The following is a 24,495-nucleotide window of genomic DNA, read 5'->3' on the forward strand; positions in this document are numbered from 1 at the left end:
TGTGTAGACTTTTTTTTTTTTTTTTGGTGGAAGCAGGAAAATGGGGGAGGTGAGGGGTGGGGAAAGAATGTCCAGCCTTGGCTTGGATTTGCCAGGTTTGCCCTTAAAGGGGAGGCTTCCCAGGCCCACAAGGCAAGGCAGGTTGAGGCATTCAGGTGCATCGTGTAAGGTATGACTGAATTTTGTTTCCACAGAAATGATATAAAAACAAATAATTCATACTGACAGCTAATGTCCGAGACAAAAGCTTCTTGTAAATAGAGCAGCAGGGGTGGTTGGGTGCCTGAAAACCAGCAGATCTACTACTTTACTTTGTTTTGGAAAGGTCTCTTTCTATGTATCCGAAAGAACTGCCTGGCCAGGTCTCATTCACTAAGGGTGAGGATGAGTGATGGGGGAGGGGGAGGGGCTTTGGGCGGTGCCATGGTTGCTTTGAATGAATATGTATAAGCTTGATGGGGTGATCTCCATATAAGGCCATGGGGTGATCACCATATATGGCTATAAATGTAAGACTGCGATGTGATTGGCTCGGATTCGCTATATATTTTCTCGTGTGAGAGGGCTCTCTCTCTCTCTCCGTCATGTAACTGTTGAAGAATAAACCACCCCGCTTCACTCCTCCGCCTTCTGTCTGGTGTTTTTCCCCGTGAGGGGCCGGTGACGACCGAAGACCCGGGATGGGTAAGTAAGAGGGCCGTAGGGCTAGTCGTCTAGATCTGTTGTGAGGGCAAACGCCCGCAACAGATTTTGGCGCCCAACGTGGGGCTGACCCTTCGGGACGACTAGCTGGCGGACGGCCTGCTGGACGCAGCTGGTCTGCTCCAGTCGCCAGACAGCCTCGAGGCCACTGTAGCCTCGGGAAGAGGATAGGATGGGAACAGGGCATAGTATCCCTGTATTTAGGCCGGAGGAGAAGGGGGTGATAGCGGCGCAACTTTATAAGCTCTGCGCCCAAAGGGGGGCAAAAATCCCCATTAAGACCTGTAGGGAGTTTATAGATAAGATCTGGGACATGTGCCCTTGGGTCAGGCATGTCGGCATACAGGCCGATAGATGGAGAGTTGTGGGACAGCAGATGGCAGCTTTTGAGAATGGCTGCCCTGGTTCGTTAACACCCACCGATTTTTCGGTTTTTAAGATAGTGGACGCGGCATTGAATCCTTCCCCGATTGCCGCTTCCCGGTCCTTGGCCACACAGGTGGGCTCCTCATTAGCCGGGTCAGATTCAGAGTTAGAAAAAGGGAAGAATAAGGAATTGAAGGACCCAGGGGGCTTCGGTCAATATCCGTGGGAGGACTTAAGAGCTGTGGTAATGAATCAGGCGGCGGATAGTTCCGCTAGCAGTTCAGAAGGGGAAGATGAAGGTAAAAGGAGTGGGCGCCAAGATGGCGCCCGGGGATCGAGGGAGAGAAGAAGGACCCGGAAGGACACTCCCTCACGTCGGGAGAGGAGGGAGAGACGGGAGAACAAAGGGGAAACGGATGCAGGGGGCGCGCTCCCCACTTCCGCGCCCTTTACCTCCGCCTTGCCACCAAGCACCTCCTGTTTGCCAGGCAATTACTGTCCTGCCTCGTCTTTCGCTGCTAGTTCCGCATATGTCGCCCCTCCCTGCCCTCCGCCCCCGCCTCCTCATTATGAGAAAAGGCGAGAGGAGAATATTTGTGAGGGAGAGGGGTTAATAAGGCGGAGCCTCCGTGTGGCGGCGGAGGCGGGCGCGGAGGTGGACTTCGCCTCTTGGGATGTCTATCCCATTTTGACTGATCCCCTTACGGGTCAGCGTACTCATTCTCCCATCCCATATAAGACACTGAAAGAGTTCAAAGAGGCGGTGACTAAGTATGGCCCTTCTTCACCTTATGTTAGGAGGCTACTTATGAACCTAGTGGCCGCTCACCCCTGGACCCCGGGGGATTTTGACGAGCTAGCTATGTCCTGTCTAGACCCTGCTATGCATCTTGCCTTCCAGGCACAAGTGAAGAGGGAGGCCCGGCAGTTGGCCCGACTTAGACCCGGCAGGGCCCCTCAAGACACTGAGCACTTAATTTGTGGCACTGGCCATTTTTCCAACCCGGCCGTGCAGGCAGCCTATGGGCAGTTAGAATTAGATGATGTCAAGGCCGCACACATAGCGGCCTGGGAGAAGGTTTCCGCCAAGGGTATGACAGGGGGCCCTAAATTAGTTGGCCTGAAACAAAGACCTGATCAGACCCCCCTTTCCTTTGTTAACCAAGTTCAGGAGACGGTCCATAGGACCCTAGGCAGCGGCCCTGGAATGGATATACTCATTAAGCAGTTGGTTAAGGAAGGCTTGCGCTCCAGGGAGGCAGCTGCGGTGGCATCCCTGCCATCGGAGGCCCCCTTGGAGGACGTCATAGATAAGTTAATGGACCTGCCCCCGGAAAATCTGATTGCACAGTTGGTTTGCACTGCCCAGGATAGGGACCGCCAGCTTGTACAGGCGCTGGAAAAATTGACAGTCTCGAATACAGAGAGGGAACAGAGCCTCTTGGCGGCTATACAACAACTCAGCTCGTCAGCCCAGAAAGGTCCCGGCAAGCAGGCTTGTTTTCAATGTGGTCAATACGGCCATTATAAGGCCCAGTGCAAAGCCACCTCCAGGGGAACACCTCCTAAGTGTTTTAACTGTGGACGCCTTGGCCACATAGCGCGGTTTTGTCGCGCCAAGAATAAACAGGGCAGCGAACAAGCCCCCTTCCGCCCTCGCATTAAGGAGGATGCATTTAACCCCCGAGGTACTGCCCCCAATGAGCTTTGGCAAATGGATGTTACACATCTTGGCTCTAAGTTTATCCATGTTTGTGTTGATACCTTCTCATCTTTTGTCTTTGCTTCCCTGCAGCCCCGTGAGTCGACCAGGGCTGTTATTGCCCATCTCTATGAAATGATTTCTGTCCTAGGAGTGCCATTAGCCTTAAAGACTGATAATGGCCCGGCATATACTTCCAAGGCTTTTGCCTTGTTCTGTACTGAATTTTCTATTCAACATGCTACAGGCCTCCCCTACAACCCTACCGGGCAAGCCCTTGTTGAACGGGCAAACCGTACACTTAAGACCGCCCTGTTTAAACAGAAAGGGGGAATATGCAGGTCGGTCACTCGTCAAGAGTTGGCCCAGGTTGTCTTTACCTTAAATTTCCTGCAAGTTAGAGATGACGGCACCACTGCCGCCATGAGGTTCTGGAGCACCTCCGGTGAGAACACCACCTCTTCTCCATTGACCCTCCCCGCACCTAACCGGGCACTGCCCGGTTCCAGGGTAATGTGGCAGGATACGGGGGGCCAATGGCACGGCCCTGTAAAAGTGGTTGGAAGAAGGCCCGGCCACCTTTCCTTTTTTCCAAATAATGACCCAACAGCGGTACAGCAATGGGTGCCCCTTCACAAAGTTAGGGATCTTGATTAAGGCACCACCCCCGACAGGTTGGGGGGTGAGGAGAATTCTTGTTCTTCTTGTCTTTCAGATTGTCGACTCACCCTCCTCATCCTGGGTCTCCTTGCTGAGAATGCCGTGACGGAATTACGCTGGGGACTGCTTTCCACCTTCCCGAGACCCATGCCTGTGACTTCTTCAGCACAAGTTTTTCCTCGTTTATTTACAGTTAACAACACCCTTAAGCTCCCTGTTCTGCACCTCAACAACGACACTAGGCCGGTGGAAAGTAACAGGACAATATCATTTAATGGGACGTTATGTTTTCAAATCACACCCACAGTCGATCCGGAACTGTCACCATGTGTCGGGCTGTTTCCTCAAGAGGCTGTGTGGTCTGACCGCCTCAACTTTACAAGCAAGAGGGTGAACGGCTCCCTATTGAAAGGACTTTGGCCGGCCCGCACAATGATTAGAGCGAAGGATAACAGTGGTCTCCTTTGTGGAGAGGGCGGAGGGGAGTGGCGGCCCCAGCCCAGCGCCCAGCCTCGCTGTCGGCCCTCCCGCCACAAGGATTTTTGGCCCTGGACGGAGTGCCAGTCACCCGCAGCTGTCCCTGTGCACCCATTTTTTACCTTTTCCCCTCCCATCCCTTCTGGTAATGTTACTGCGGGTGTGGCAACCAACTGGACTTGCCAAGATGCTAAACCTCTTATGTCCACTGTTACCTCCGATACAAACTCGCGTCATCTTCAGTATGAAGATCCTGGGGTCACTGCAAACCCTTTTGATTTGTGGTTGCTCTGTGGGGAGGGGGGCGCTTGTTTGGATTTGCGCCCCATGGCCATGCTGTTGGGCGGGGTCATGGGGTGGGGAAATGGTACATGGACAGAACTGGACCCCTTCGACTTTAATATGTCAAGGCCAGTCAAGCACGTACAGATATCACCCACACCTGTCTGTGTTTGGCAACCCTTTCTGTTTTTGGTTTCCAATCGGACAGGACACAATGAGTCTCTTCTCCAATGTAAGAATGACTGCTTTTATTCTTCCTGCTGGAATGCTCAAGCGTTCCCATTGGCAGTTGTCCTCCGCCTCCCACGGTGGGTTCCCTGGCCACTTAACATTACCAATTCTGCTTTGCAGTTAAGGCCCAAAAGAGATTTCGGCATTTCTGCTGCCATTATTGCCGCCATTGCTGTCGCTGCCGCTGCGGCTACTGCAGCAGCTGCCAGTTTGGCCTTTGCTGTGCCGGCTGCGACGGCGGTTGCCAATCTGAGCGCCTCCGTTACCATGGCCTTGACAGCCCAAGAGGGAATAAATGGGCATCTGTATACCGGAATGATGCTTCTGAATCAGAGGGTGGACCTGATTCAGGAGGAGGTTGATGTCCTCTGGGAGGTAGCCCAAGTTGGATGTACTCTGCGTATGCCTGGTTTATGTGTTACTCCCGTTTTGTATGAGAACTTTACTAGAGCAGCTAACCTGTCCCGTCAACTTTCCGTCCTCCTCCTAGGCAATTGGTCTGCCGAATATGAACAACAGATAAGACAATTAAGACTGGCTATTGCATCAGTGAATTCCACCTCTGTCGATCCTGCCGTTCTCTCCGGACTGTCTAGGTGGCTGCATGATGTTACAACCTGGTTCTCACAGTGGGGAGGCTTAACCTCCTCCACCGTGGTGTTTGTTCTTGTAATTATTTTGCTTTTGTATTGTGTTCGCAAGCTACGGCGCCGTCAGGATGGCTACATGCTTCTGACCCAACAGGCCCTTTTTACCCTCCAAGAGGGGGGAGATCCTCAGGTATGGTTCCAGGCCATGGAGGACGTGTGACACCTGGGGTAAGACGGGGGTGACTCCATGACGGGCAACTTCTCCCTCCTCGGCCGCCTAAGACAGGACCCAGGGTGTCGGTGTCCTACGACGGGTAAGGTTCGAGTGAATCGGAGGTGACCTAAGCCAGAGGCCCCCGCACCGCACGTCAGAGTCCTTGGGACAGGACCCCTGAGTGGTAATGGGATTTTTCCGTGGTCTTTCGGGCAAGAAGCATGGTCACCTGTATCGCCTGTAGCGAGAAGCTTAGCAGCCTGCACTGCCAATTCTTTTAGGATTATCGTTTGCTTTAAAGAAAAAGGGGGAGTTGATGGGGGAGGGGGAGGGGCTTTGGGCGGTGCCATGGTTGCTTTGAATGAATATGTATAAGCTTGATGGGGTGATCTCCATATAAGGCCATGGGGTGATCACCATATATGGCTATAAATGTAAGACTGCGATGTGATTGGCTCGGATTCGCTATATATTTTCTCGTGTGAGAGGGCTCTCTCTCTCTCTCCGTCATGTAACTGTTGAAGAATAAACCACCCCGCTTCACTCCTCCGAACGACCGAAGACCCGGGATGGGTAAGTAAGAGGGCCGTAGGGCTAGTCGTCTAGATCTGTTGTGAGGGCAAACGCCCGCAACAGATGAGGGCCATAAACCTACCTTTATCGAGATCCTGGATTCAAATCTTCAAGCTCAATTGAAAACTATGAAGCTATTTGATGTAGACAAAAGAGGAGGGACTAACTTCCTTTATTAATTATTTATTATTATTAAATAAAAAATAAAGTAAATGAAGATGTAATTAAGTGGTGGGGTTTAGTGACCTCTGAAATGCTGACCAATGGGGTTCAAGGTGCGAGATTCGAATCTGTATGAATTATAAAAGGACTTTGTAACTAGCTTAACCTATGCTGGCGCCTTTCCCTAGGGGTAAAAGGCCTAGTACCCTGTATAAAATGAAATGAAATAAAAATCTATTTTTCTAAATTCAGTCATGGCCAGGTAAAATTCTTGGTTGTTTCTAACAATTATAGTTTAGAGGATGAAAGAACTGAGTCTAAACACTTAACTGGCTGTGTGACCCTGGGCAAGACACTTAACCTCTGCCTCAGTTCCCTCATCTGTGACATGGAAATAATAGCATCTCACAGGGTTGTTGTGAGGATCAAACTACAAACTTTAAAGCATTATATAGTTGTTAGCTATTCTTTAAGGACAAGGAAAAGGGTCTGACGTTGACTAATCTTTTAAGATCTCACCTACTAGAAACTAGCCAGGGACAACGGTTTTAAAAGTATGTGCTTGCTCTTTTTGTGGTGTCAAAGAGTTAGAAATTAAGGGGGTGCCCATCAATTGGGGAATGGCTGAATAAGTTGTGGTATAGGAATGTAATGGAATATTATTGTGCTATAAGAAATGAGGAGCAGATGGACTTCACATTTACCCGGAGAGGCTTATACGAACTGATGCTGAGTAGAACCAGGAGAAATTTATACACAATCACAGACACATATGTGTGATGACCAACTTTGATAGACTGGACTCTTCTCAGCAATGCAATGATATGTCAATCCCAAAAGACTCATGATGGAGAGAGATGTCTACATTCAGAGAAAGAACAGAGTTTGAACCCAGATTGAAGCAAACTACCACCTCTTTTTCTTTTTCTTGTTTGGTTTTATTTCCTCTTTACCATTTTCATTCCATCTGATACAATCCTTCTTTATAACCTGACTAATGCCTAATGTGAAAGTATTTGCAGATCCTATACTTGATTGTATGCCGCCATGGGAGGGGGGGGGAGGGAGAGAAATTTGAAACTTAAGGAATTGTGGATCTGAATCTTGTAAACTAAAAGTAAACAAATTAATAAAGACCAAAAAAAAATTTTTTTTAAAGCACGTGCTTGGTTTTACTTGATTATGCTACATTTGTCCTGTTTTGATTGGTTGGTTGTTTTTTGAGAGGAGGGGGCAGGTTGGGGTAGGAGCGCCCCGCAGGCCCTTTTAATAAGGGCAGACAAGCCGCCCCCCCCCCCCCCCCCCCCCGCAAAGGTCTATGTGAATTATATCCTTTACGAGGAAAAGCGCGCTCTGCATCATTGATTTGCAGCTTTAGGTACAATCCTTTCCTGTGATGGAGATGGAAATGCCCATTTTATTGCGTGTTTTAAGTTCAGAATAAAAAAAGATAAAAAGCAGATGGCCCTTCCTGGGGCCTGGGGAGCCGCAGGCGCGTTGGAAGTGGGGGCTGCTGAGCGGGGTCTGGGACTCAATCTCCACCCCCACCCCTCAGCCAGGTAACAGAAGGGGGGAGCCTCGGGTGGGCGGGGTGGGCGCAGGAAGGCCAGCGGCAGGAGCCGTGGCCGGGCTGCGGGGCCTCAGCTTCCTCGCCTGTGGAGGGATGGCTCCGGGCTCTGCGCGGGGACCCCGCCGCACGCTCGGGAGAACGGCCGCCTTGCACTGCTCACGGCCGGCGCTGGGGGCAGCGCGGAGCAGGGCTCGCAACCAGGAAGCTGCGGCCGAGCCTGCGCTGCCCGAGCGCCGCGCACGGCGGGGGCCGGCGCCGGGGCCGCGACCACCATGGCGGGGCCCGGCTGGGCGCCCCCGCGCCTCGACGGCTTCATCCTCACCGAGCGGCTGGGCAGCGGCACTTACGCCACTGTGTACAAGGCCTACGGCAAGGTGGGGGGCGGGGGGCGCGAGGCGCGGGGGGCGCGCGGGGGCGGGGGGCGCGCGGGGGAGGGGCCCTGGAGGAAGGGGAGAGCTCCGACCAACCCAGGCCTCCCAGTGCCCGGCTTAGGGTCCGCCTCGGGCCCCCCCCACCCCAGGCCGGGAAAGCCTGTACCCCGGAGCGGCCCATTCCGAGAAGCGAAACCAATGGGGAGAGGGGCCCCCGCGCCAGCCCTGAAGCTGCCCTGGAAGAGGGGAGGGCGAGGCCGGGGTGGGCTGGGGGAGGGGCGCCCAGCCGGTCCCACTTGACTCGGACCCTTTGGTCCCCAGGATTCACCCCCTACCCGGCCCAGCCCGGCCCGGCCTGGCTACTTTTTTTTTTTTTTTTGCATCCCAGGTGTTGTGGATTGGGAAATGCTTGGCTGCTTTACTCCCCATAGTCATTTCTGTTCCATTCCCTGAGCCCCAAAGAGGAAAGAACCATCCCTCCCTGCCCACCAAGAGCTTCCATTCTCCTGGGGTGGAAATACCACGTTCACCCGGATAAACAAATGAAAGACAAATTAGGGAGTCTTATTAACGAGAGAGACCAGGGAAGGCTTCTCCTAGGAAGGGGCTCCTGAGCTGAGGCTGAAGGAAAGATTCTTATTCTCATTAATAACAACGATAAACTATTCCACCCAAATCATCTTCTCATTAATAACAACGATAAATAATTCCACCCAAATCCTTCTCTGCTGCCTCCTCGTGCTGGAATTTTGGTCGGTTCTGCCCGGACTGCTAATCTTGAGTGAGGAGCTGTCCAGAGTAGAAGGTTTGGTTGGATGCCCCCTCCTTGGAGGTCTTCCAAAAGCTAGGCAGCTTATCCAAATGCCAGGGTAGGGATCCCACTGGACTAGGGAGCCCCCGAGGTCCCTGGTCCCACCTCTCAGGTACGTAGGCTCAGTGTGACTGTAGCTTCCATCACAGATGGGGCTGTTATGACCAGTTCAGACTCCTGAGTTTGTCATGTAAAGCCCGCCAACCTAGTTTTCAAAGATAATTATGTGTTATGCCCCTTCACACAATCTGTATTCCAGCTGAACTGACTTACTTGTATTTACTATAGGTCGCATTTAATATCTCCCATCTCTGTGCCCTTTGCCCAGGCTGCTCCCTGTGCCTGGAATTCCCTTCCACCTCATCTCCGTCTTCTAGAAAGCCAACCCGTAGACCCTAGCTGAGTGACCTTGGGCAAGTCGCTTAACCCATTTGCCTCAGTTTCCCAATCTGTAAAATGGGGATAATAATAGCACCTACCTCCCAGGGTTGTTATGAGATTCAAATGAGATAATATTTGTAAAGTAATTAGCACAGTGCCTGGCCCATAGTAAACACTATAGCTATTATTATTATTGCTAATAATAATTATTATTATTATAATTTCCAGCTTCTTTCAAGGCTCAGTTCAAATGCTACTTCCTACCAAAAGCTTTTCCTGATTTTTCCAGTCGTTGGTGCTCTGCACATGTAAAGTGAAATGAATGAAATGTTGGGGGTTTTTTAAAATAAAGTTTGTATTTCTTTCCTGTGTGCTTGTTGTCTCCCTGTGTCCCCCCAAGGGAACATAAGCTTTTGAGGGTAGGACTGCTTAGTTTTGCCTTTGTATTCTACAGTGCTGAGGATGGTACTTGATACATAGTAGGTTCTTTAAAAATACTAGTAACTGAATTGAGCATAATAAGGTAAGCTGAATGGATCAGGGCCAGGAGGTGGTTCCCTGTCCCTCCCTGATTCCTGCTTAGATGACCCAGAACATAGCATGAAGGGAAGCTGGGCAGGTCTCTCTGCCCCAAGGGCTGCCCCCCAGTCAGGGCAGGTTTACCTTCATCTCCCCATCTGTCTCTCTAGAAAGATACCCGGGAGGTGGTGGCCATCAAGTGTGTGAACAAGAAGAGCCTGAACAAGGCGTCGGTGGAGAACCTTCTGACCGAAATTGAGATCCTCAAGGCTATCCGGCACCCCCACATCGTGGAGCTGAAGGACTTCCAGGTCTTGGGATCATGGGGGAGGGAAGGAGGGAGGGAGGCAGTCAAAGGCGGCCCCACCTGGGCTGGCTAGATGACATGGGGAACAGGCATTTTTATTAAGCTTACTATTAGTAGTGCCTGCTGTGTGCCAGGCCCTGTGCTAAGTGCTTAAAATGAGATAATAATGGTAAACACTTAGCTCAGTGCCTGGCACAGACAGCCATTAGTATATTAGCTATACTGATAGTAACTATTGTTGTTATGTCCTCTTATTGTCCCCATTTTACAGTGAGGAAACTGAGGCAGACAGAGATTAAGTGACTTGCCCAGGGTCACACAGCCAGTAAGTGTCTAAGGCTGGATTTGAACTCAGCTCTTTTCTGATTCCAGATGCACCATGCCACTACACCATCCATATGGTGTAGATGAAGCCTTGGACAGAGTCAGGAAGACCTGAATTCAAGTCCTTCCTCAAATGCTTGCCATCTTGTTACCCTGGACAAATCACTGAACCTCTCTGTGGCTCCTTCTTGCCATTTGTAGGACAGGGATGATAATTGTGCCTATCCCAGGTGTTGGGAGGATCAAGTGAAATAATGAATGTAAAGCACTTTGCCACCCTTTCAGGGCAAGATAAATGCTAACTATTGTTGTCATTAATGCTCTTCTCATCCCCAGTGGGACAATGACAACATCTACCTCATCATGGAATTCTGTGCCGGGGGCGATCTGTCCCGCTTCATCCGCACCCGCCGCATCCTGCCTGAGAAGGTGGCTCGAATCTTCCTGCAGCAGTTGGGTAAAAGCTTTGGAGGGGTTGGATTTGGGGAGGGAGAAGGCCAGACAGGGGCTCACTGGTGGGGATGGCCTGAACCAGGGCCCTTCAAATGTCCCCTGGTGCTGTGGGGGCAGTGAAGATCCTGGCCTGGCTGGGGCAGGGCTTTTAGATAGGGAGGGTGGCACAGTGGGGGATAAGGGCTAGACAGGGGCGTTGGAGAAGACCTCAAGTGACAAGATGGGAGCCAGCTGTCAGGGAGGAGACCCCGGCTTTACTGGAGATCCAAGGTCCTTTGGGGTTCTGTTTGTTTGCTCTAGCCTCCCCTCTAGGACTGTGGGCAGCAGGAAGCTTGTGAAGTCTACAAGCACAGGGAGAACCTCTGCAATTTACTTCTTTGCCCCCCTCTTTCTGCTCCTCAGCCAGTGCCCTTCAGTTTCTGCATGGCCGTAATATCTCTCACCTGGATCTGAAGCCCCAGAACATCCTGCTGAGCTCCCTGGAGAAGCCTCACCTCAAACTGGCAGGTGAGCTCCCCGGGGAGGGGGGGGGGGAGGCAGGGAAGGAAGGCCCCTCCCTTCCCCATTTCTTCCCTCTCTTCACTGTAGCAGATAATGAGCCTTCACCTGTGGGGACGGGCAGCCCAGAGGAGGCATCCACACACCCTCCCACCTGGGCTTCCTTGGGAAGAATTGTAACAATTGATTGTCCAGGGTTAGGGATCAGGCTCTGTTTGGTGTTAGGGGTCAGTCAATGGTTAGTCTGTGTGGACAGTTAGGGATCATTCTGTGGCCAAGGGTAAGGGTCAGTCTGTGAGGCCAGAATTAGAGTTTGGTCCATGAGGAGAATTTGGGGTCATTCTTGGGCGTGGAGATGATAGCTTTTCTCTGTGGTCAGTCCACTGGTCCATGTGGGAATCCTGACTTCAGGAAACTCTGACCAGATGCTGTGGATTGTGGATACAGCAGAAAGGCCCCTGGATCTGGAGTAGCCTGGGATTGAATCTCAGCTCTGCCCCTTCCTCCCTGTGTGGAGCTTAGAGGAGTCACTTTCCCTTGGTGGGCTCTGGTGTCCTCTGTGGAGGGAGGCAACTGGATCTGAAGGTCTCTTCATTTTCTTCTGGTTCTCAGTCTATGAGCCAGTGAATTCTTACTCATTTCAGCTTTGACCTGGTGGAGCATCTTTCTGCCTGCTTCAGGGAATCTGAGGCTCTGGGCCCCACTCTGAGGGGTGGGACTGTGTCTAGGCCTCTAGACCTGCCTGGCCCATCCTGCCCAAGGGGACTGGGTGTCCATGCCTGTGCCTGGTCAGTGATGTGGGGAAAATGAGAAGACACAGTCCCCACTCCTGGAGCTGACCCTTAACCTTGACTACAGACTGACCTCTAATTCTAACCACAGACTACTCTTTTTTTAACTTTTTAAAAAATGTAATTTAATTTTTTTATATTTTTAATTCCAAACTGGCTCCCTCTCTGCCCACCCTGTACTAGAGAAGTCCACCATTTGACATGGATATATACATATGTGTATATATGTACACACGTACACATACATATATACATATACACAATACATATGTAAAACCATTCTATGCATACTTCTATTTATCAGTTCTTTCTGTGGAGGTGGGTAGCGTCTTCCTTCATAGGTCCCTCCTTTGTAGTTGATTTGAATATTTATAATACTCAGAATAACTTAGTTGTTTGCAGTTATTCTTTGAATAATATTGCTGCTACTGTATACAGTGTTCTCTTGATTCTACTCATTTCACTCTTCATTATTTCATGTAAATCTTTCCATATTTTTCTAAGATTATTTCTTGCAGCACAGTAGTGTTCCATCACAGTCATGTACCACAACTTGTCCAACCACTCCCCAATGGACGGATATACTCTCAATTTCCAGTTCTTTGCCACCACAAAGAGAGCTGTTATAAATATTTTAGACCATATGGGTTCTTTAGCTTTTTTCCTGATCACCTTGGGAAACAGACCCAATAGTGGTATTGCTGGGTCGGAGGGCATACACAGTTTTATAGTTCTTTGGGCATGATTCCAGATTATTCTCCAAAGTGAGTGGATCAGTTCACAGTTCCATTAACAGTGTATTAGTGTCCCAATTAGACACTAATTGGACACCAATGTGGAAACATCCCCTCCGACATTTGTCATTTTCCCCTTCTATCATTTTAGCCAATCTGACAGGTGTGAAATATGTCAAAATTGACTTAATTTGCATTTCTCTAATCAATAATTCAGAGTATTTTCTCATATGATTACCTATAGCTTTCATTTCTTTATCCAAAAGCTACCTGTTCATATCCTTTAACACAGACTGACCCCCAATCCTGGCCACAGACCAACTTTAAACCTAGGCACAGACTGACCCCTAAATCTAGCAACAAACTGACCCCTAATTCTGACCACAGACTGACCCTAATCCTGGCCACAAACTAATCCTTTACCCTGGCCACAGATTAACCCTTAACCCTTGAGGGCCTCCCAACCTGTTGTCAAGACAATATCTGGATAGAACAATGAGAGGAAGGGATGGAATGGGACAGAATGGGGTCCACTGTGGACTTCATATGTGTGTTTATGGAGGGATCCCAGTAAATGGTTATGGAGTATAATGGACATGATAATTTCCAGCTTGACAGTTACAATCCTTAACCCTAAATCAGGGAAGGGAGAGAGCCCTGTGGACTGCAGTGGTCAGGGAAGTCTTCCTGGAGGAGATGAGATGTGAGCTGGGCCTGGAAAGAGAGAGGCTTGGATTAGACGGAGAGGAGAAGGCATCCTTAGTGTTGGGAACAGGTGGCAGAAATGAGTCTTTGTATATAGAGTTTCAGTGGAGGGGGGTTACAGGACATAAACACCACGTTATGGAGAGCTCTGTGTTATCAGCCTCACAAACACCATCACCTTGGGGGGGCTCAGGTGAGGTGGGGTGGTGAGCACTTAGCGCACCATCTCCAGTCATCTCCCAAGAATTGGCCTTCACTCTGGTCTGGGCTTCTCTCCCACGCAGACTTTGGCTTTGCGCAGCACATGTCCCCATGGGATGAGAAACACGTGCTCCGAGGTTCCCCTCTCTACATGGCTCCCGAGATGGTGTGTCGGCGGCAGTATGATGCCCGGGTGGACCTCTGGTCTGTTGGCGTCATCCTGTATGGTAAGGGGGCCTTCTTCCAGGTGGGATGACCCAGCAGCAACTACCTCATCAGAGTCTTCTTGAGTCCCACTCCCATCCTCCCATTTCCCCTTCTTCTACCCCCTCCCCGCTGTCCCGTGTGTCCAGGAAGAGAAAGGGGTCTTAGGCAGTCAGGCCATAGAAAGAAAAGGAATGCATGCAGTGGGTGCAGTATGGATTGTTGTGGTAGAGAGAACCCTGAGCTGGGGCTTAGGAGCTTTGGGTTCTAATCTTGGGTCAGATTTGCTGTGTGACCCTAGGAAAGTCACTTCCCTTTGCTCAGTTTTCTAATTTAGAAAGTGTGATGGGAAATGGTTGGTTGTTGGCTCACGGCTTTTTCCTCTCTAAGATGCTCTGATTCTCAGCCCAGTACTTCCTTTTGAAGGAAAGATTCCCCTCCCATCTTCCCCAGAAAAACTGGAATCTCAAGTACACCCGAATTTTAGAGCATGGAAATGAGGAAAAAATGGATTCTCTGTTCCATAGAAATGTAAACATCCTGTGGGCAGGAGCTGTTTCATTTTTGTTTCTGTATCTTCGGTGCCTGAAACATAGTAGACCAATAGTAGATCAATGCCTATTGTTGATCTCTGTTGAAGCTGGAGCCAGCGGGCTGCTGGAGGCATCCCAGATGCTCATTGCTTAGATTTGGGAGGACTTCTACTTGTCTTAACTTGTTTTGGCTGCCTGTTATCATCTGTGGGCCCTGCAAGGAAGGGAGGACCCAGGAAGTGAGAGCTGGGACTTCTGAGTTGGCCTGGCTAGGCCCTGTTTTCCCCTCTTTGAGATGGGCCTATCACTTTTTTTCTACATAGTGTCCCCTAGTAATATGTAGGAAAGGGACTCAGTGAACCTTTCCCAACATCTTCCACTCTCCCCATTGGGACCTGCAGGGCTTGTGACCCCTCCCCTTGGGGTCTAGCACTGACTGCTCCCCATCTTCCCTCTCTCTCCACCTTGCATTCCCCCTCTGGTAAACCAGAGGCCCTTTTCGGCCAGCCACCTTTCGCCTCCAAGTCATTCACAGAGCTGGAGGAGAAGATCCGTAGCAACCGAGTCATTGAGGTAAGGCCAGGGCCCAGGCAGGGCGATGTGGGATCCTGAGGGAAGCATGGTCAGGACTCAGCCACGTGGGAATGGAGGGGGAGCAAGGCAGCCAGAGAGAATGGATGACTGCGGGCTGGGAAGCCCACCTGGGTTCTTGATCTGACTCTGCCAGGGTCTGCTTGATCACCTGGAACAACTCTTTCGCCCTCTCTCAGCCTGTTTCTTCTTTGGTCAAGTGGAGATAATGGTTCTCCTCTCTCTGTGACCTTGACTTCCTCAGCTACAACATGGGTGGTCAGTGGCCTGTGAGATCTCGGACTCCATGGTCCCTGCGGGTCTTGGCCACTAGTGGGGAGTGATGATCTTTGCAGGGCAGAGATGGAGCCCATACCAACCCCTAGAGGATCCCTTTACACAGCCCCCATTGTGCTCCTCCCTGGCCCCCCTGCTCACTGAGATCCACATCTCCCCAGCTCCCCACTCGGCCCCAACTCTCCCGAAATTGTCGAGACCTTCTCCAGAGGCTCCTGGAACGGGACCCCGACAGACGCATCTCTTTCAAGGACTTCTTCGATCACCCCTTTGTAGACCTTGAACATATGCCAAGTGGGCGGAGCCTAGAGCAGGCGGTAAGTCAGGGTGGGGGGGGGGGGGGCCTGGGCAGGGAGGAGATGGTGGTTCAGGGACATTGGGTGTCCAACCCTGACGCTGCCTCCCCTGCACTTCTGCCCCCATCCCCTCTTAGACTGCTCTGGTTGTGGATGCTGTGAAGAAGGACCAGGAAGGAGATGTCTCGTCTGCCCTGTCTCTCTACTGCAAAGCTCTAGACTACTTTATCCCAGCCTTGCACTGTGAGTAACTCCCAGTCCTTTGCTCAAGAGTCCCGGAAGCCCAGCCCCCTCCCCAAAAACCTGTGTGGGCTAACCTTGAAGCAGAAGGGATTTAGGTCAGACATAAAAAAGAACTTCCTGGCCATTGAGATGGTGGGACAGTGGGAATGGCCAGCACTGAGGCCCAGCCAGAGGATTCCCTATAGACATTCAGGGCAGGCGGGGGTGGGGGTGGGGGTCTGAGGAAATGGCTTGCCCTACCCACGTGCTATAGGACCTGGTGTGTTTGGGGCCTTCTGGGGCTCTTAGAGCCCTGAAGATCCCCCAGGTGACCTCACCCCCATTCCTCTCTCAGATGAAGTGGACGCCAGGCGTAAGGAAGCGATAAAGGCCAAGGTCAGTGAGAGCCCTGGGGGCAGTGAATGCACAATGGCGCCCTGCTCCCTCTGTAGCAATCTCAGATCATCCCCATCCCCAAGGAGCCCTTAGAGAACGGCATTCTCTGTGCCTCGGTGTCCTCCCAAATAATATAGGGCTAAGCAAGCAGGATGTACTTTATCAATAAGTAATCTTGTGGTGTTTACCCTTCCCATGCTGGGACCTTCAAAGAGGACCGTGGAACCTTCCTCCTCCTGAGCCAAGAAACACCTGCCCAGGGATGGGGCGTCTAATCTTTGGGTGTGTGTCTGTGTGTGCAAAGGGGAAAGTTATATGCTGGAGGGAGGATTGGAAGAGGAGACTCCCCATCTCCCTCCCACCACTGAGGCCCGTCTGGTCCTTCACCTTCTTGCAGGTGGGACAGTACGTGTCAAGGGCTGAGGAGCTCAAAGCCCTGGTCAGCTCCTCCAACCGGGCTCTCCTCCAGCAGGGCACCTGTGCCCGAGACCTCCTCAAAGGTACCCCAGCCCACCTGCCAACCTGGCTTGCCTTCCATTTCTAAAACTGCACGGCTGCCTTTCCTCACCATGGCGCTGTGACTTGATTTACACAAATGGTCCCATTCTATCTGGCTTTGTCATCCTCTTTTTCCTCTTCCCATAGAATCTGCAGCTTCCCTTAGAGCCCAGTGCAGGGGTCACCTCATTCATGAGGCTTTTCCTTCTCCCGCCGTTTGTTACAACTCTCCCTCTCTTGAAATAACCTTGTATTTATTGTCTTGGGACCCCAGTGTATCCCTCAGTAGAATGCAAACTTCCTGAAGGCAAGGATTGTTTTGTTTTTTAACCCCAAGTGCCTACCCAGCCCAATGTCTCCCGCATAGTATGTACTGAGTCAATAAATGCCTGTGGAATTGGAGCCCCTGTTTTGTAGGACAGTGGGATTGACTTGGCCACCATCTCTCGTGGGTGTCAGCCTGGAGAATTGCACCCAGGCCTCCTGACTCCTGACCACACCATGCAGCCTAGCAGTTCTGTGTTCCCTTGGATTACTCTCCCCATAGCCTGATCTGTTTGGGGACACGGAGTCAGTTACCTGATTAGAGAATGCTAATAGTGCAGAGCCCATACATGGTTAAGAAACAGTGTCATGCAGGGGGAAGTTGGTTTCTGAGACCTAGATTCGAATCCTCCCTGTCTCTACTGGCTGTGCCTTTGAGAAATTCTCTGGGCTCCAGTGGAACAAAGGCTAGGACCAGGCACTTCCTAAAATCCAACTTTGAACCAGATTGTGCTTGGGTTAGATTCAAGTTGAGCTAATGGGTTTGTCTTCCTGAGTGGAGAGAGTCTTTCACCTGTGTTTGGAAGGTAGCAGAGGGTAGTAGCCTCTTTGATTCTCCCTTTGTCCCACCTTGGTCCCCTAATCCCTGACCTTGTTGTTACAGAAATGGCCAGAGACAAGCCACGACTAGTGGCTGCCCTTGAGGTGGCATCAGTGGCTATGGCCAAGGTGAGTGCCCATGGGGACGTGGAAGCTGGCAGGGTGGGGAGTGTTTTTCTGGGACCCCTTCCCTGCCCACCATGACCTCCCTAGGGATTCTGACTTCTCTTATAGGAGGAGGAGGGTCAGGATGATGGAGATGCCCTGGACCTGTACCAGCAGAGCCTTGGGGAACTGTTATTGCTGTTAGCCGGTGAGTGAGAGAGCGCACTGCCTACCTGGCTTTATCCACACCCCTCCCCTGCCCCAGACCTAGGCCTCACGAAGCCCCCTTCTCTTTGCAGCTGAACCTACTGGAAGGAGGCGAGAGCTGTTACACGCTGAGGTAGGCCTGGGAGCTGGCAGTCTCTTCTCTCCCCTCCGTCCTCTGCTCCCCATGAGACTCACAAACAAAAACATTGGGGCCACATTAAGTAGTAGATGGTGTGGTACTGACAGAATCCTTGCAGGATTTCTGTAGGGGGTCAGAGATGGGAAAAGACCTATGGGAGCTGAGGTGGTCTCAGGAGACTTCTCTGGAAGTCATTAAGTGGGAGTCCTCTGGCCTGTTTCGGGGGAGACTGTGGCTAATGGAGCTGGTGGCTTCTGTCCCTGACAGATCCAGACCCTGATGGGGCGAGCAGAGTACCTGAAGGAGCAGATCAAGGTATCAGGGGCTGGCCACCCCGATTGCTCTCTGCCTCTGGGGGTATCTCTCCAACTCTCCACCTCCACATCTGTCTCTCACTGTCTCTGTTTGCCCCAGTGTCTCTCCTCTCCTAATCTTCCTCCCTTGGTCCCTCATTGTCCCAGTTTCTTTATCTCCCCCATCTTATTATCTGTCTGCCTCTATCTGCATTCTCTCTCCCTCGGTCCTTCACTGTCTCTGTGTTTTTCTCCCAGATGAAGGAGACCCGATGGGAAGCTGAGTCAGTGGACAAAGATGGACTGTCTGAATCTGTCCGGAGCTGTGAGTACTGGCAGTCTGTCTCAGAGGGGACGCCTGGTGAGGGGAGGAGGTGGAGCCTGGGGGCAACCAGATAGCGCCCCTCTCCAGTCCAGGGAGGTCAGGGGCCTTAGGAAGACCTTCAGAGTGGCTCCTGGCCCCCAGCCCTGCTTGCTCACTCCTGTTTCTTGCTTCTCTCCCACACAGCCTGTACTCTGCAGTGACCTGTGGGCCAGAGGGCCAATCCTGTCCCTTATCCTCTGTGGGCACTCTGGAGTTCTGTCACCAGATGCAAGCCTTGAGGAGGGTGGCAGGGGAAAGGAGGCTGGGCGGAGAAATGTAGCCCTTTGAGAGATCAGGGTGCAAACCATCCTATGGGGGAGAGACTCTGCGATCGAGGGCCCCTTTTTTTTTTTTACCAACAAGGTCCTTCAGTCTGCTAGATTTCTTAATCTCATTCCTGTGTTCCCCCTATGATAAACTCTTAGGACCAGGCCCTAAGGGGATTCCCTGGAAGAAGAGGGTCCCGGAATCCTGACCTGCCACCTTGGCTAACACTGGGTGCTTCCTTTGCTGAGTGGACTGAGTTCTCTGGCAGTTAATTTTAAGCATGGCTGGAGGATGCCACTTCTCTGTTATTCCCCCCCTCCATTTCTTTTCGCCTCTCACTCCCCAAACCCACTGGGAGAGCAGAGATGCCCAACTGGTGATTGTCCCCTTGGCATATTTCTCCTTTGACCTGGAGATCTTTTATTTAGATCTTAGGGGCCTGGTGGGGTCTAACGGGCTGGGCCATACTCCCTGGCCATGGCCAAACTGACTCTCCCAGGGAATGGGAGAGTGAAACTGACCTCACTTTGCTGACCCAGAAACCCTTCTTAGAGGTTAAAGAAGGGGTCTGGTTTTGCTGTTTCCTTCAGACCTGCTTTCCAAAACAGGTTGTGGGCCCTCTACAGAACACCTGGTTGTGGCACCCATCACTAACCTGGCCTCCAGCAGCCAGGCTACTCTTCCTAGCTCTGTGCTAAATCCTTATCCTTGGACCCTTCCCTCTGCACTTTCCTGGCTGGTGCCCACGGCCATTAGCCAGCGTCGGTGTGCACCGAGATCCCCACTCAGGGTCCCCCTTCCCAGTCCCCTAGGAATCAGAGCATCCTTCATAAACAGCTAGTTGTGTTGGCTGTGTCAGAGACAATCTTGGTTTAACAAAATAATAATCCTCTAAACTTGAAACCTCATCCATCCTTAGTGTGAGAAGTCAGCTTAGCAGCATGTATGTGGAGGTAGAGGAAGTGACCAGGAGATGGCAGACTGATTTCTTAAAATTAGATCCCATCCCCGGGATACAAGGGATAGGTGTGGGGAAGAGGGGAGACACTCTCCTAAGCCTGGAATGCATCATTTCCCCAGCCCAAATCCAGTGCATGGAAAAAGGAAGTGGGCTTTGGGGGTACTTGGGGCTGCAGTGATGGAAGGTCTCTGTCTTAATAGTTTCGGATGCAGTTGAACTAGTCCAAGCCCAGGAGTCAAGAAACCCACCTTTGATTGGCTGTGGGATCTCCAGCAAGGCCCTTTGGACTTCAGTTTGCTCATCTGTGAAATGGGAGTGATATTCAGTATCTGAGATGAAAACACCCAGAGAATAGAAAATCTTTTGCTAGTGGGAGGCAACATCACAATTCCTTGGGGTTGGTTTAATAACGGAAAAGAGCCAAGCCCTGGAGAGAGTTCTGTAATGACACTAATATTTCTCTAGTGTCTGAAGGTTTCCAAAGGGCTTTATACAAACTACCTTGTCTGACCCTCACAGAAACAGTGAGGCAGGTGCTACTTTGGCTTGCATTTTGTAGATAAGGAAAACTGAATCTGAGAGAGGGAGTAACTTAACCTGAGGCCACAGCTCGTAAGTAGCTGTGGCAGAATTGCCCTTCCAGCCACAGTCTGACTAAGAGAATATACTTTACTGTTTTCTCAATTAAATTATTTTCTAAAGTCACTGGTCCTCTTCTCCTGGGAGTTTCCCCCCTGGCAATAGGGGTGGGGGGGGAGGGGACTGTGTTGCTTTCTTGGGGAGGGGGGCAGGGCTTGGGGGATTTCTTCAGGTTCAGAGTAGAACCCCAGCCTCCAGGGAGGGGAGTCTGGTGACCATGGGAGGGAGGGGGCAGCAGTGGGGTAGAGGAGACACGGGGATTATATCCTTTGGTATCTTGGGGGCTCCATATCAGATCAGCTAATACTGTCTGGTCCCTCCTAAGGAAAACCAATCACTTTTAGCTTTTAACTGTTCCCACCTAAAGGAAGGGACTCAAAAAAACAGAAACATCCTCAACCGTTGCCATTTCCTTCAATGGAGTTCATTCTAGTACACAGCCTGAATGTCCCTGGTGCCCAGTGGTGATGCCTGCAGCTCCCTCTGCTAGCTCAGTCTTCAGGGAGCCATGCCCAAGAGTGGGACTCCCCCCATTTGTGGCCCCCTGTACGTTAACAGGGTTGGGATTTGAGATGATCGATCAGGAGTAAGCCCCACACCTTATTTGAAACATCCCAGACCCCAAACCCAGCCCTAAGGCCTTTAGGATACAGCATTTGGTTCTAGTTATGTTCTCAGGAGAGATCATGGGGGTCCTGCGACCAATGCTGAGTGGGCGCAGCATAAAGAACACAGAATTAGGAGTTACCAGACCTGGGTTCAAATGCAGACTGCTACATTCTACCTTGTGACTGGACAAAATTGGATAAAATGTGGACTCTGGTCTGGCATATAAAGCCTGCACAATCTGGCTTCAGCTTACTTGTCCAGGCTTATTACCCATGAATTCCCTTCATGAGTTCTACCCTCCAGACAAACCAGACCACCTGCTTTCCCCCATATCCAATATTCCACTTCCTTCTTTCATGTCCTGCATGGCAAAGGATGGATCACTCCCCAAGCCTGGAATGTACTCCCTCCTCACCTCTGCTGCAGACTCCCCAGCTTCCTTTAAGACTCAGCCCTGTTACCACGTATACAGTGGAGGCTAGCTGGAGCCCCCACGAGTCTGCACATATTCTGTATTATCTGTGTACAGGTTGTTTCTCCTCCCCTCCCCCCATTCCAAGAATGTTAGCTCCTAGAGGACAGGAGGTGTTTGGGTTTTGTCCTAAGTGCAATGCCTGGCACATGGGTGCTTAATAAATGCTTACTGGAGAATAATCTCACTGAGCTTCAGTTTTCTCCTCTGTAAGGAGGTGGGGGAATCTCTTCCAGTTCTGAATCTATGAAACTAAGAAATGCCTTGGGAAGTCCCCCAATGTAGCCTTGCAAGCCCTTCCCCCCATCAGTGTTTGGAAAGCTACACCAGAATTTAGCGCTGCTGAGAATGAATGGAACAGTCTCATACGGTATTTTATTTTAAAGGATGGTCCAGGGCGAGGGGGCTCTGTTGACATTTTTACAACATAAATAAACTTCAGACAGGTTTGTTTTCTATACAACATCTTTGCAGAGAGGGAAGCTCCCCTCCCAGCCCTGTACAATATTCACATGGAGACAGGTGCCCAAAGGGGGTTTGGTCTGGTCCCTGACTGGCTCATGGCCTTTGGGGAAAATGTTGAAGGGAATGGGGTGGGGGAGGGGAAGGAGGGAAGAGGCCAAGCTGACAGAGATGAGCTTGCTCAAGACTCATCCCAGGAAGACCAGGGATTGGAGAAGGCAGTCAGTGATGGGATCCTACATTTATGGTCTAAGGAGAGGTGTGACTGAGAAGTGGGGTCAGCTCAATCCTGCATGAAATGATAGCAAGGCAGACAATGCTCCATTGAGGAAAGATGAGAGAGAAGACATAGTGTGGGGGGGCTGCCTGCTTTGGAAAAGGAGGGTGGGGATGACCAACCATTGAAAAGTCTCACCCTTGGACTGCCCTCAGACTTTTAATGTGCAGGGTCCCTGAATCTAGGAAGAGTGATAGGTTTGGGTTAGAGACGGGCAGAAAATCAAACGTGATGAGACAGTTCTGAAAAGATAACCTAGGGTTGCAGGAGAGGGGAAAGGGAGCAAGGATTTTGCTCTGTCTCCCTTACCCTAACAACTTCGAAGTTGTCTCCTCTGTTCAGGTGCCTTCCCCAGGCTCATTCATCGTTCCGGGTCCCCTCTGTGGTAGAAGAGAAGGAAAGATCTAGGAAGGCTGGGTTAACTCTGGAGGCTGCTTTACTTGGGGGGTCGGGGTGGGACAAAAATTGGTCCTTCTTCTTAGCCCCCACAAAAACGCTCACTTCATTCAGAAACATTAGTTGGAGTCTGTCTTTCCTATTTCCACCTGCATTATTCTTGATGCATTTTTTTTTCCCTGTGGGTGACCTGTGGAGGTCAATTTCCAAGGCTTGTAGGGAAAACTTCCTAACGCTCTGAGCTGTTCCATAGCAGAATGGGCTGCCAAGAGCTCTCCATCAGGGGAGGTCTGTAAGCAGAGGCTGGATGACCAGGGGTAGTCAGAAATGTGGTCCATTCCTGCTGAGGTGTGGGTGGTGTCAGGCAGTTCCCATTGACTTTCCGTTCCTAAGAGGCATGGGGCCTGGAGAGTGGTACTCCGAAGGCTTAGGGGTGGAGGGAAGTCCCTCCGGCCCCTCCCCCTTTGTAGTTCCACCCTCCTGGCTCTGGCTTTTCAGATTCTAGTTCTGCTGCCCCAGGGGGTGTTATAGGGCACAGATGGGGTCTGGACCTCAGGCACAGAAGGGGGAGGGTTTGGGGAAGTGTGGGAAGGTCCGATCTCCTAGAGTTCGGAGAGGAGCCAGAGCGCCAGCCCCGAAAGGCCCAGGACCAGGGTCCGCCCTGAGAGCCCCTGCTCCTGCCCCAGCCCTGGCCGCAGAGGTTCGGCTCTCGAACGACCCCACAGAGTCTCACTGGGGCCGTGGGGAGGGGCCGGCGACGCCTCCTCCTCGTCCTCATAGTCGTCGTCCTCGGCCTCCGCCGCAGCAACAGCGGCCGCGGGGCCGAAGCACAGGCGGCCCATGTTGTCCTTGAGCACCTGGCAGAAGGGCCGCTCGGCGCCGTCGCACACGCAGCGCTCCAGTTGCGGGCCCCCCGCGGTGGCTAGCAGCGCCCCGATGGCCGCGCGGCACGCGGCAGTGCAGCGGCGCCCGTTAAACAGCTGCCCGCAGCGGGCCAGGTAGGAGGACAGCGTGTCCCGGCAGGCGGGCTCGGCCTGGCAGCGGCGTCGGGCCGCGGTGCAGCCCAGGCCACCGCGCGCCGGCCGCGGCAGGCACGGCTCCAGGGCCGCCTTGAGACGGCGGCAGCGCGCGTCGGCCCCGCACTCGCAGCGCTCCAGGGCCGGTCCGCGCTCCGTGCCGTTGAGCTGCAGCAGGGCGCCCACACAGTGGCTGGGGCAGCCGCCCGCGCCCCCCAGCACCGGCTCGCACGCCGCCTGGCTCTGGCTATAGGCCGAGCCGCACGCCGGCTCCCCCTGGCACCGCAGCAGCGCCTCCCAGCACGGTTCCACCCGCGCCGGACCGGCCACGTCGGCCCGCAGCGACGGCAAGAGCAGGAGCAGGAGCAGGAGCCCGAGCACTGGCCCGCGGCCGCTGTCCCTCCGGCCCCGCGCCGGCCTCATGGCCCCCGTGGGATCCCGGGCGCCGCCATGCGCTCCCAGGGCCAGCTCCAGCCCCGGACGCCTACGGGCCACCGCGCGCCGCCCGCTCCAGGGTCTCGGTTTCGACGGCAAGCAGTCCTGGACCCAGGCTACCTCAATCAGCAGCACAGAGTACCTGCCTTAGGCTGCGGCCACCACCTGGGCCTGAGAGAGGGACGCGCGGGGGGAGGGGGGAGGGTTTAGCCCCAGGTCTCCTGGTCCCTTACGTCCAATCTGCTTCTGCTTTTACTGTCTGGTGTTCAGTACTTCTCTGTCTTCCTGGTCCAGGCTGTCTCCCCCGGGTTTCCTCTGGTCTTGGTGACTCTCAGCTCCCAGGTCCCGG

At 52.2% G+C, this 24,495-nt stretch overlaps 3 protein-coding genes across 5 annotated transcripts; 2 read left to right on the forward strand and 1 right to left on the reverse strand.

Moving 5' to 3' along the window:
* The first annotated feature begins 101 nt into the window (after positions 1 to 101).
* LOC138148476 (uncharacterized) lies at positions 102 to 7,117 on the forward strand. Its single transcript, XM_069071155.1, has 2 exons — positions 102 to 684; positions 3,486 to 7,117. The coding sequence occupies exons 1-2, from the start codon at positions 681 to 683 to the stop codon at positions 5,228 to 5,230; spliced, it is 1,749 nt and encodes a 582-aa protein (XP_068927256.1). The 5' UTR covers positions 102 to 680; the 3' UTR covers positions 5,231 to 7,117.
* A 635-nt stretch (positions 7,118 to 7,752) lies between these two features.
* On the forward strand, positions 7,753 to 20,545 carry ULK3 (unc-51 like kinase 3). 3 transcript variants are annotated; one of them, XM_069071159.1, is made up of 16 exons: positions 7,753 to 7,903; positions 9,782 to 9,922; positions 10,579 to 10,699; positions 11,098 to 11,202; positions 13,708 to 13,851; positions 14,852 to 14,934; positions 15,390 to 15,545; positions 15,662 to 15,767; positions 16,102 to 16,142; positions 16,540 to 16,642; positions 17,569 to 17,633; positions 17,739 to 17,817; positions 17,909 to 17,949; positions 18,223 to 18,270; positions 18,507 to 18,573; positions 18,757 to 20,545. In XM_069071159.1, the coding sequence occupies exons 1-16, from the start codon at positions 7,802 to 7,804 to the stop codon at positions 18,771 to 18,773; spliced, it is 1,419 nt and encodes a 472-aa protein (XP_068927260.1). In that variant the 5' UTR covers positions 7,753 to 7,801; the 3' UTR covers positions 18,774 to 20,545. The 3 variants fall into 3 exon arrangements, with proteins under 3 accessions (XP_068927260.1, XP_068927259.1, XP_068927261.1); XM_069071158.1 differs by having other exon boundaries at positions 20,041 to 20,545; XM_069071160.1 differs by lacking the exons at positions 17,909 to 17,949; positions 18,223 to 18,270; positions 18,507 to 18,573; positions 18,757 to 20,545 and having other exon boundaries at positions 17,718 to 17,817.
* Positions 20,546 to 23,297: 2,752 nt separating this feature from the next.
* LOC138148499 (growth arrest-specific protein 1-like) lies at positions 23,298 to 24,134 on the reverse strand. Its single transcript, XM_069071185.1, has one exon. It carries the CDS (start codon positions 24,132 to 24,134, stop codon positions 23,298 to 23,300), a length of 837 nt encoding a protein of 278 aa, XP_068927286.1.
* Between the last annotated feature and the right edge of the window lie 361 nt (positions 24,135 to 24,495).

This window comes from Petaurus breviceps, unplaced genomic scaffold (genome assembly GCF_028583685.1).
Source record: "Petaurus breviceps papuanus isolate PSGF00001 unplaced genomic scaffold, PetGlider_PUasm1.0 90825, whole genome shotgun sequence".
In the NCBI taxonomy this organism is placed as follows: Eukaryota; Metazoa; Chordata; class Mammalia; order Diprotodontia; family Petauridae; genus Petaurus; species Petaurus breviceps.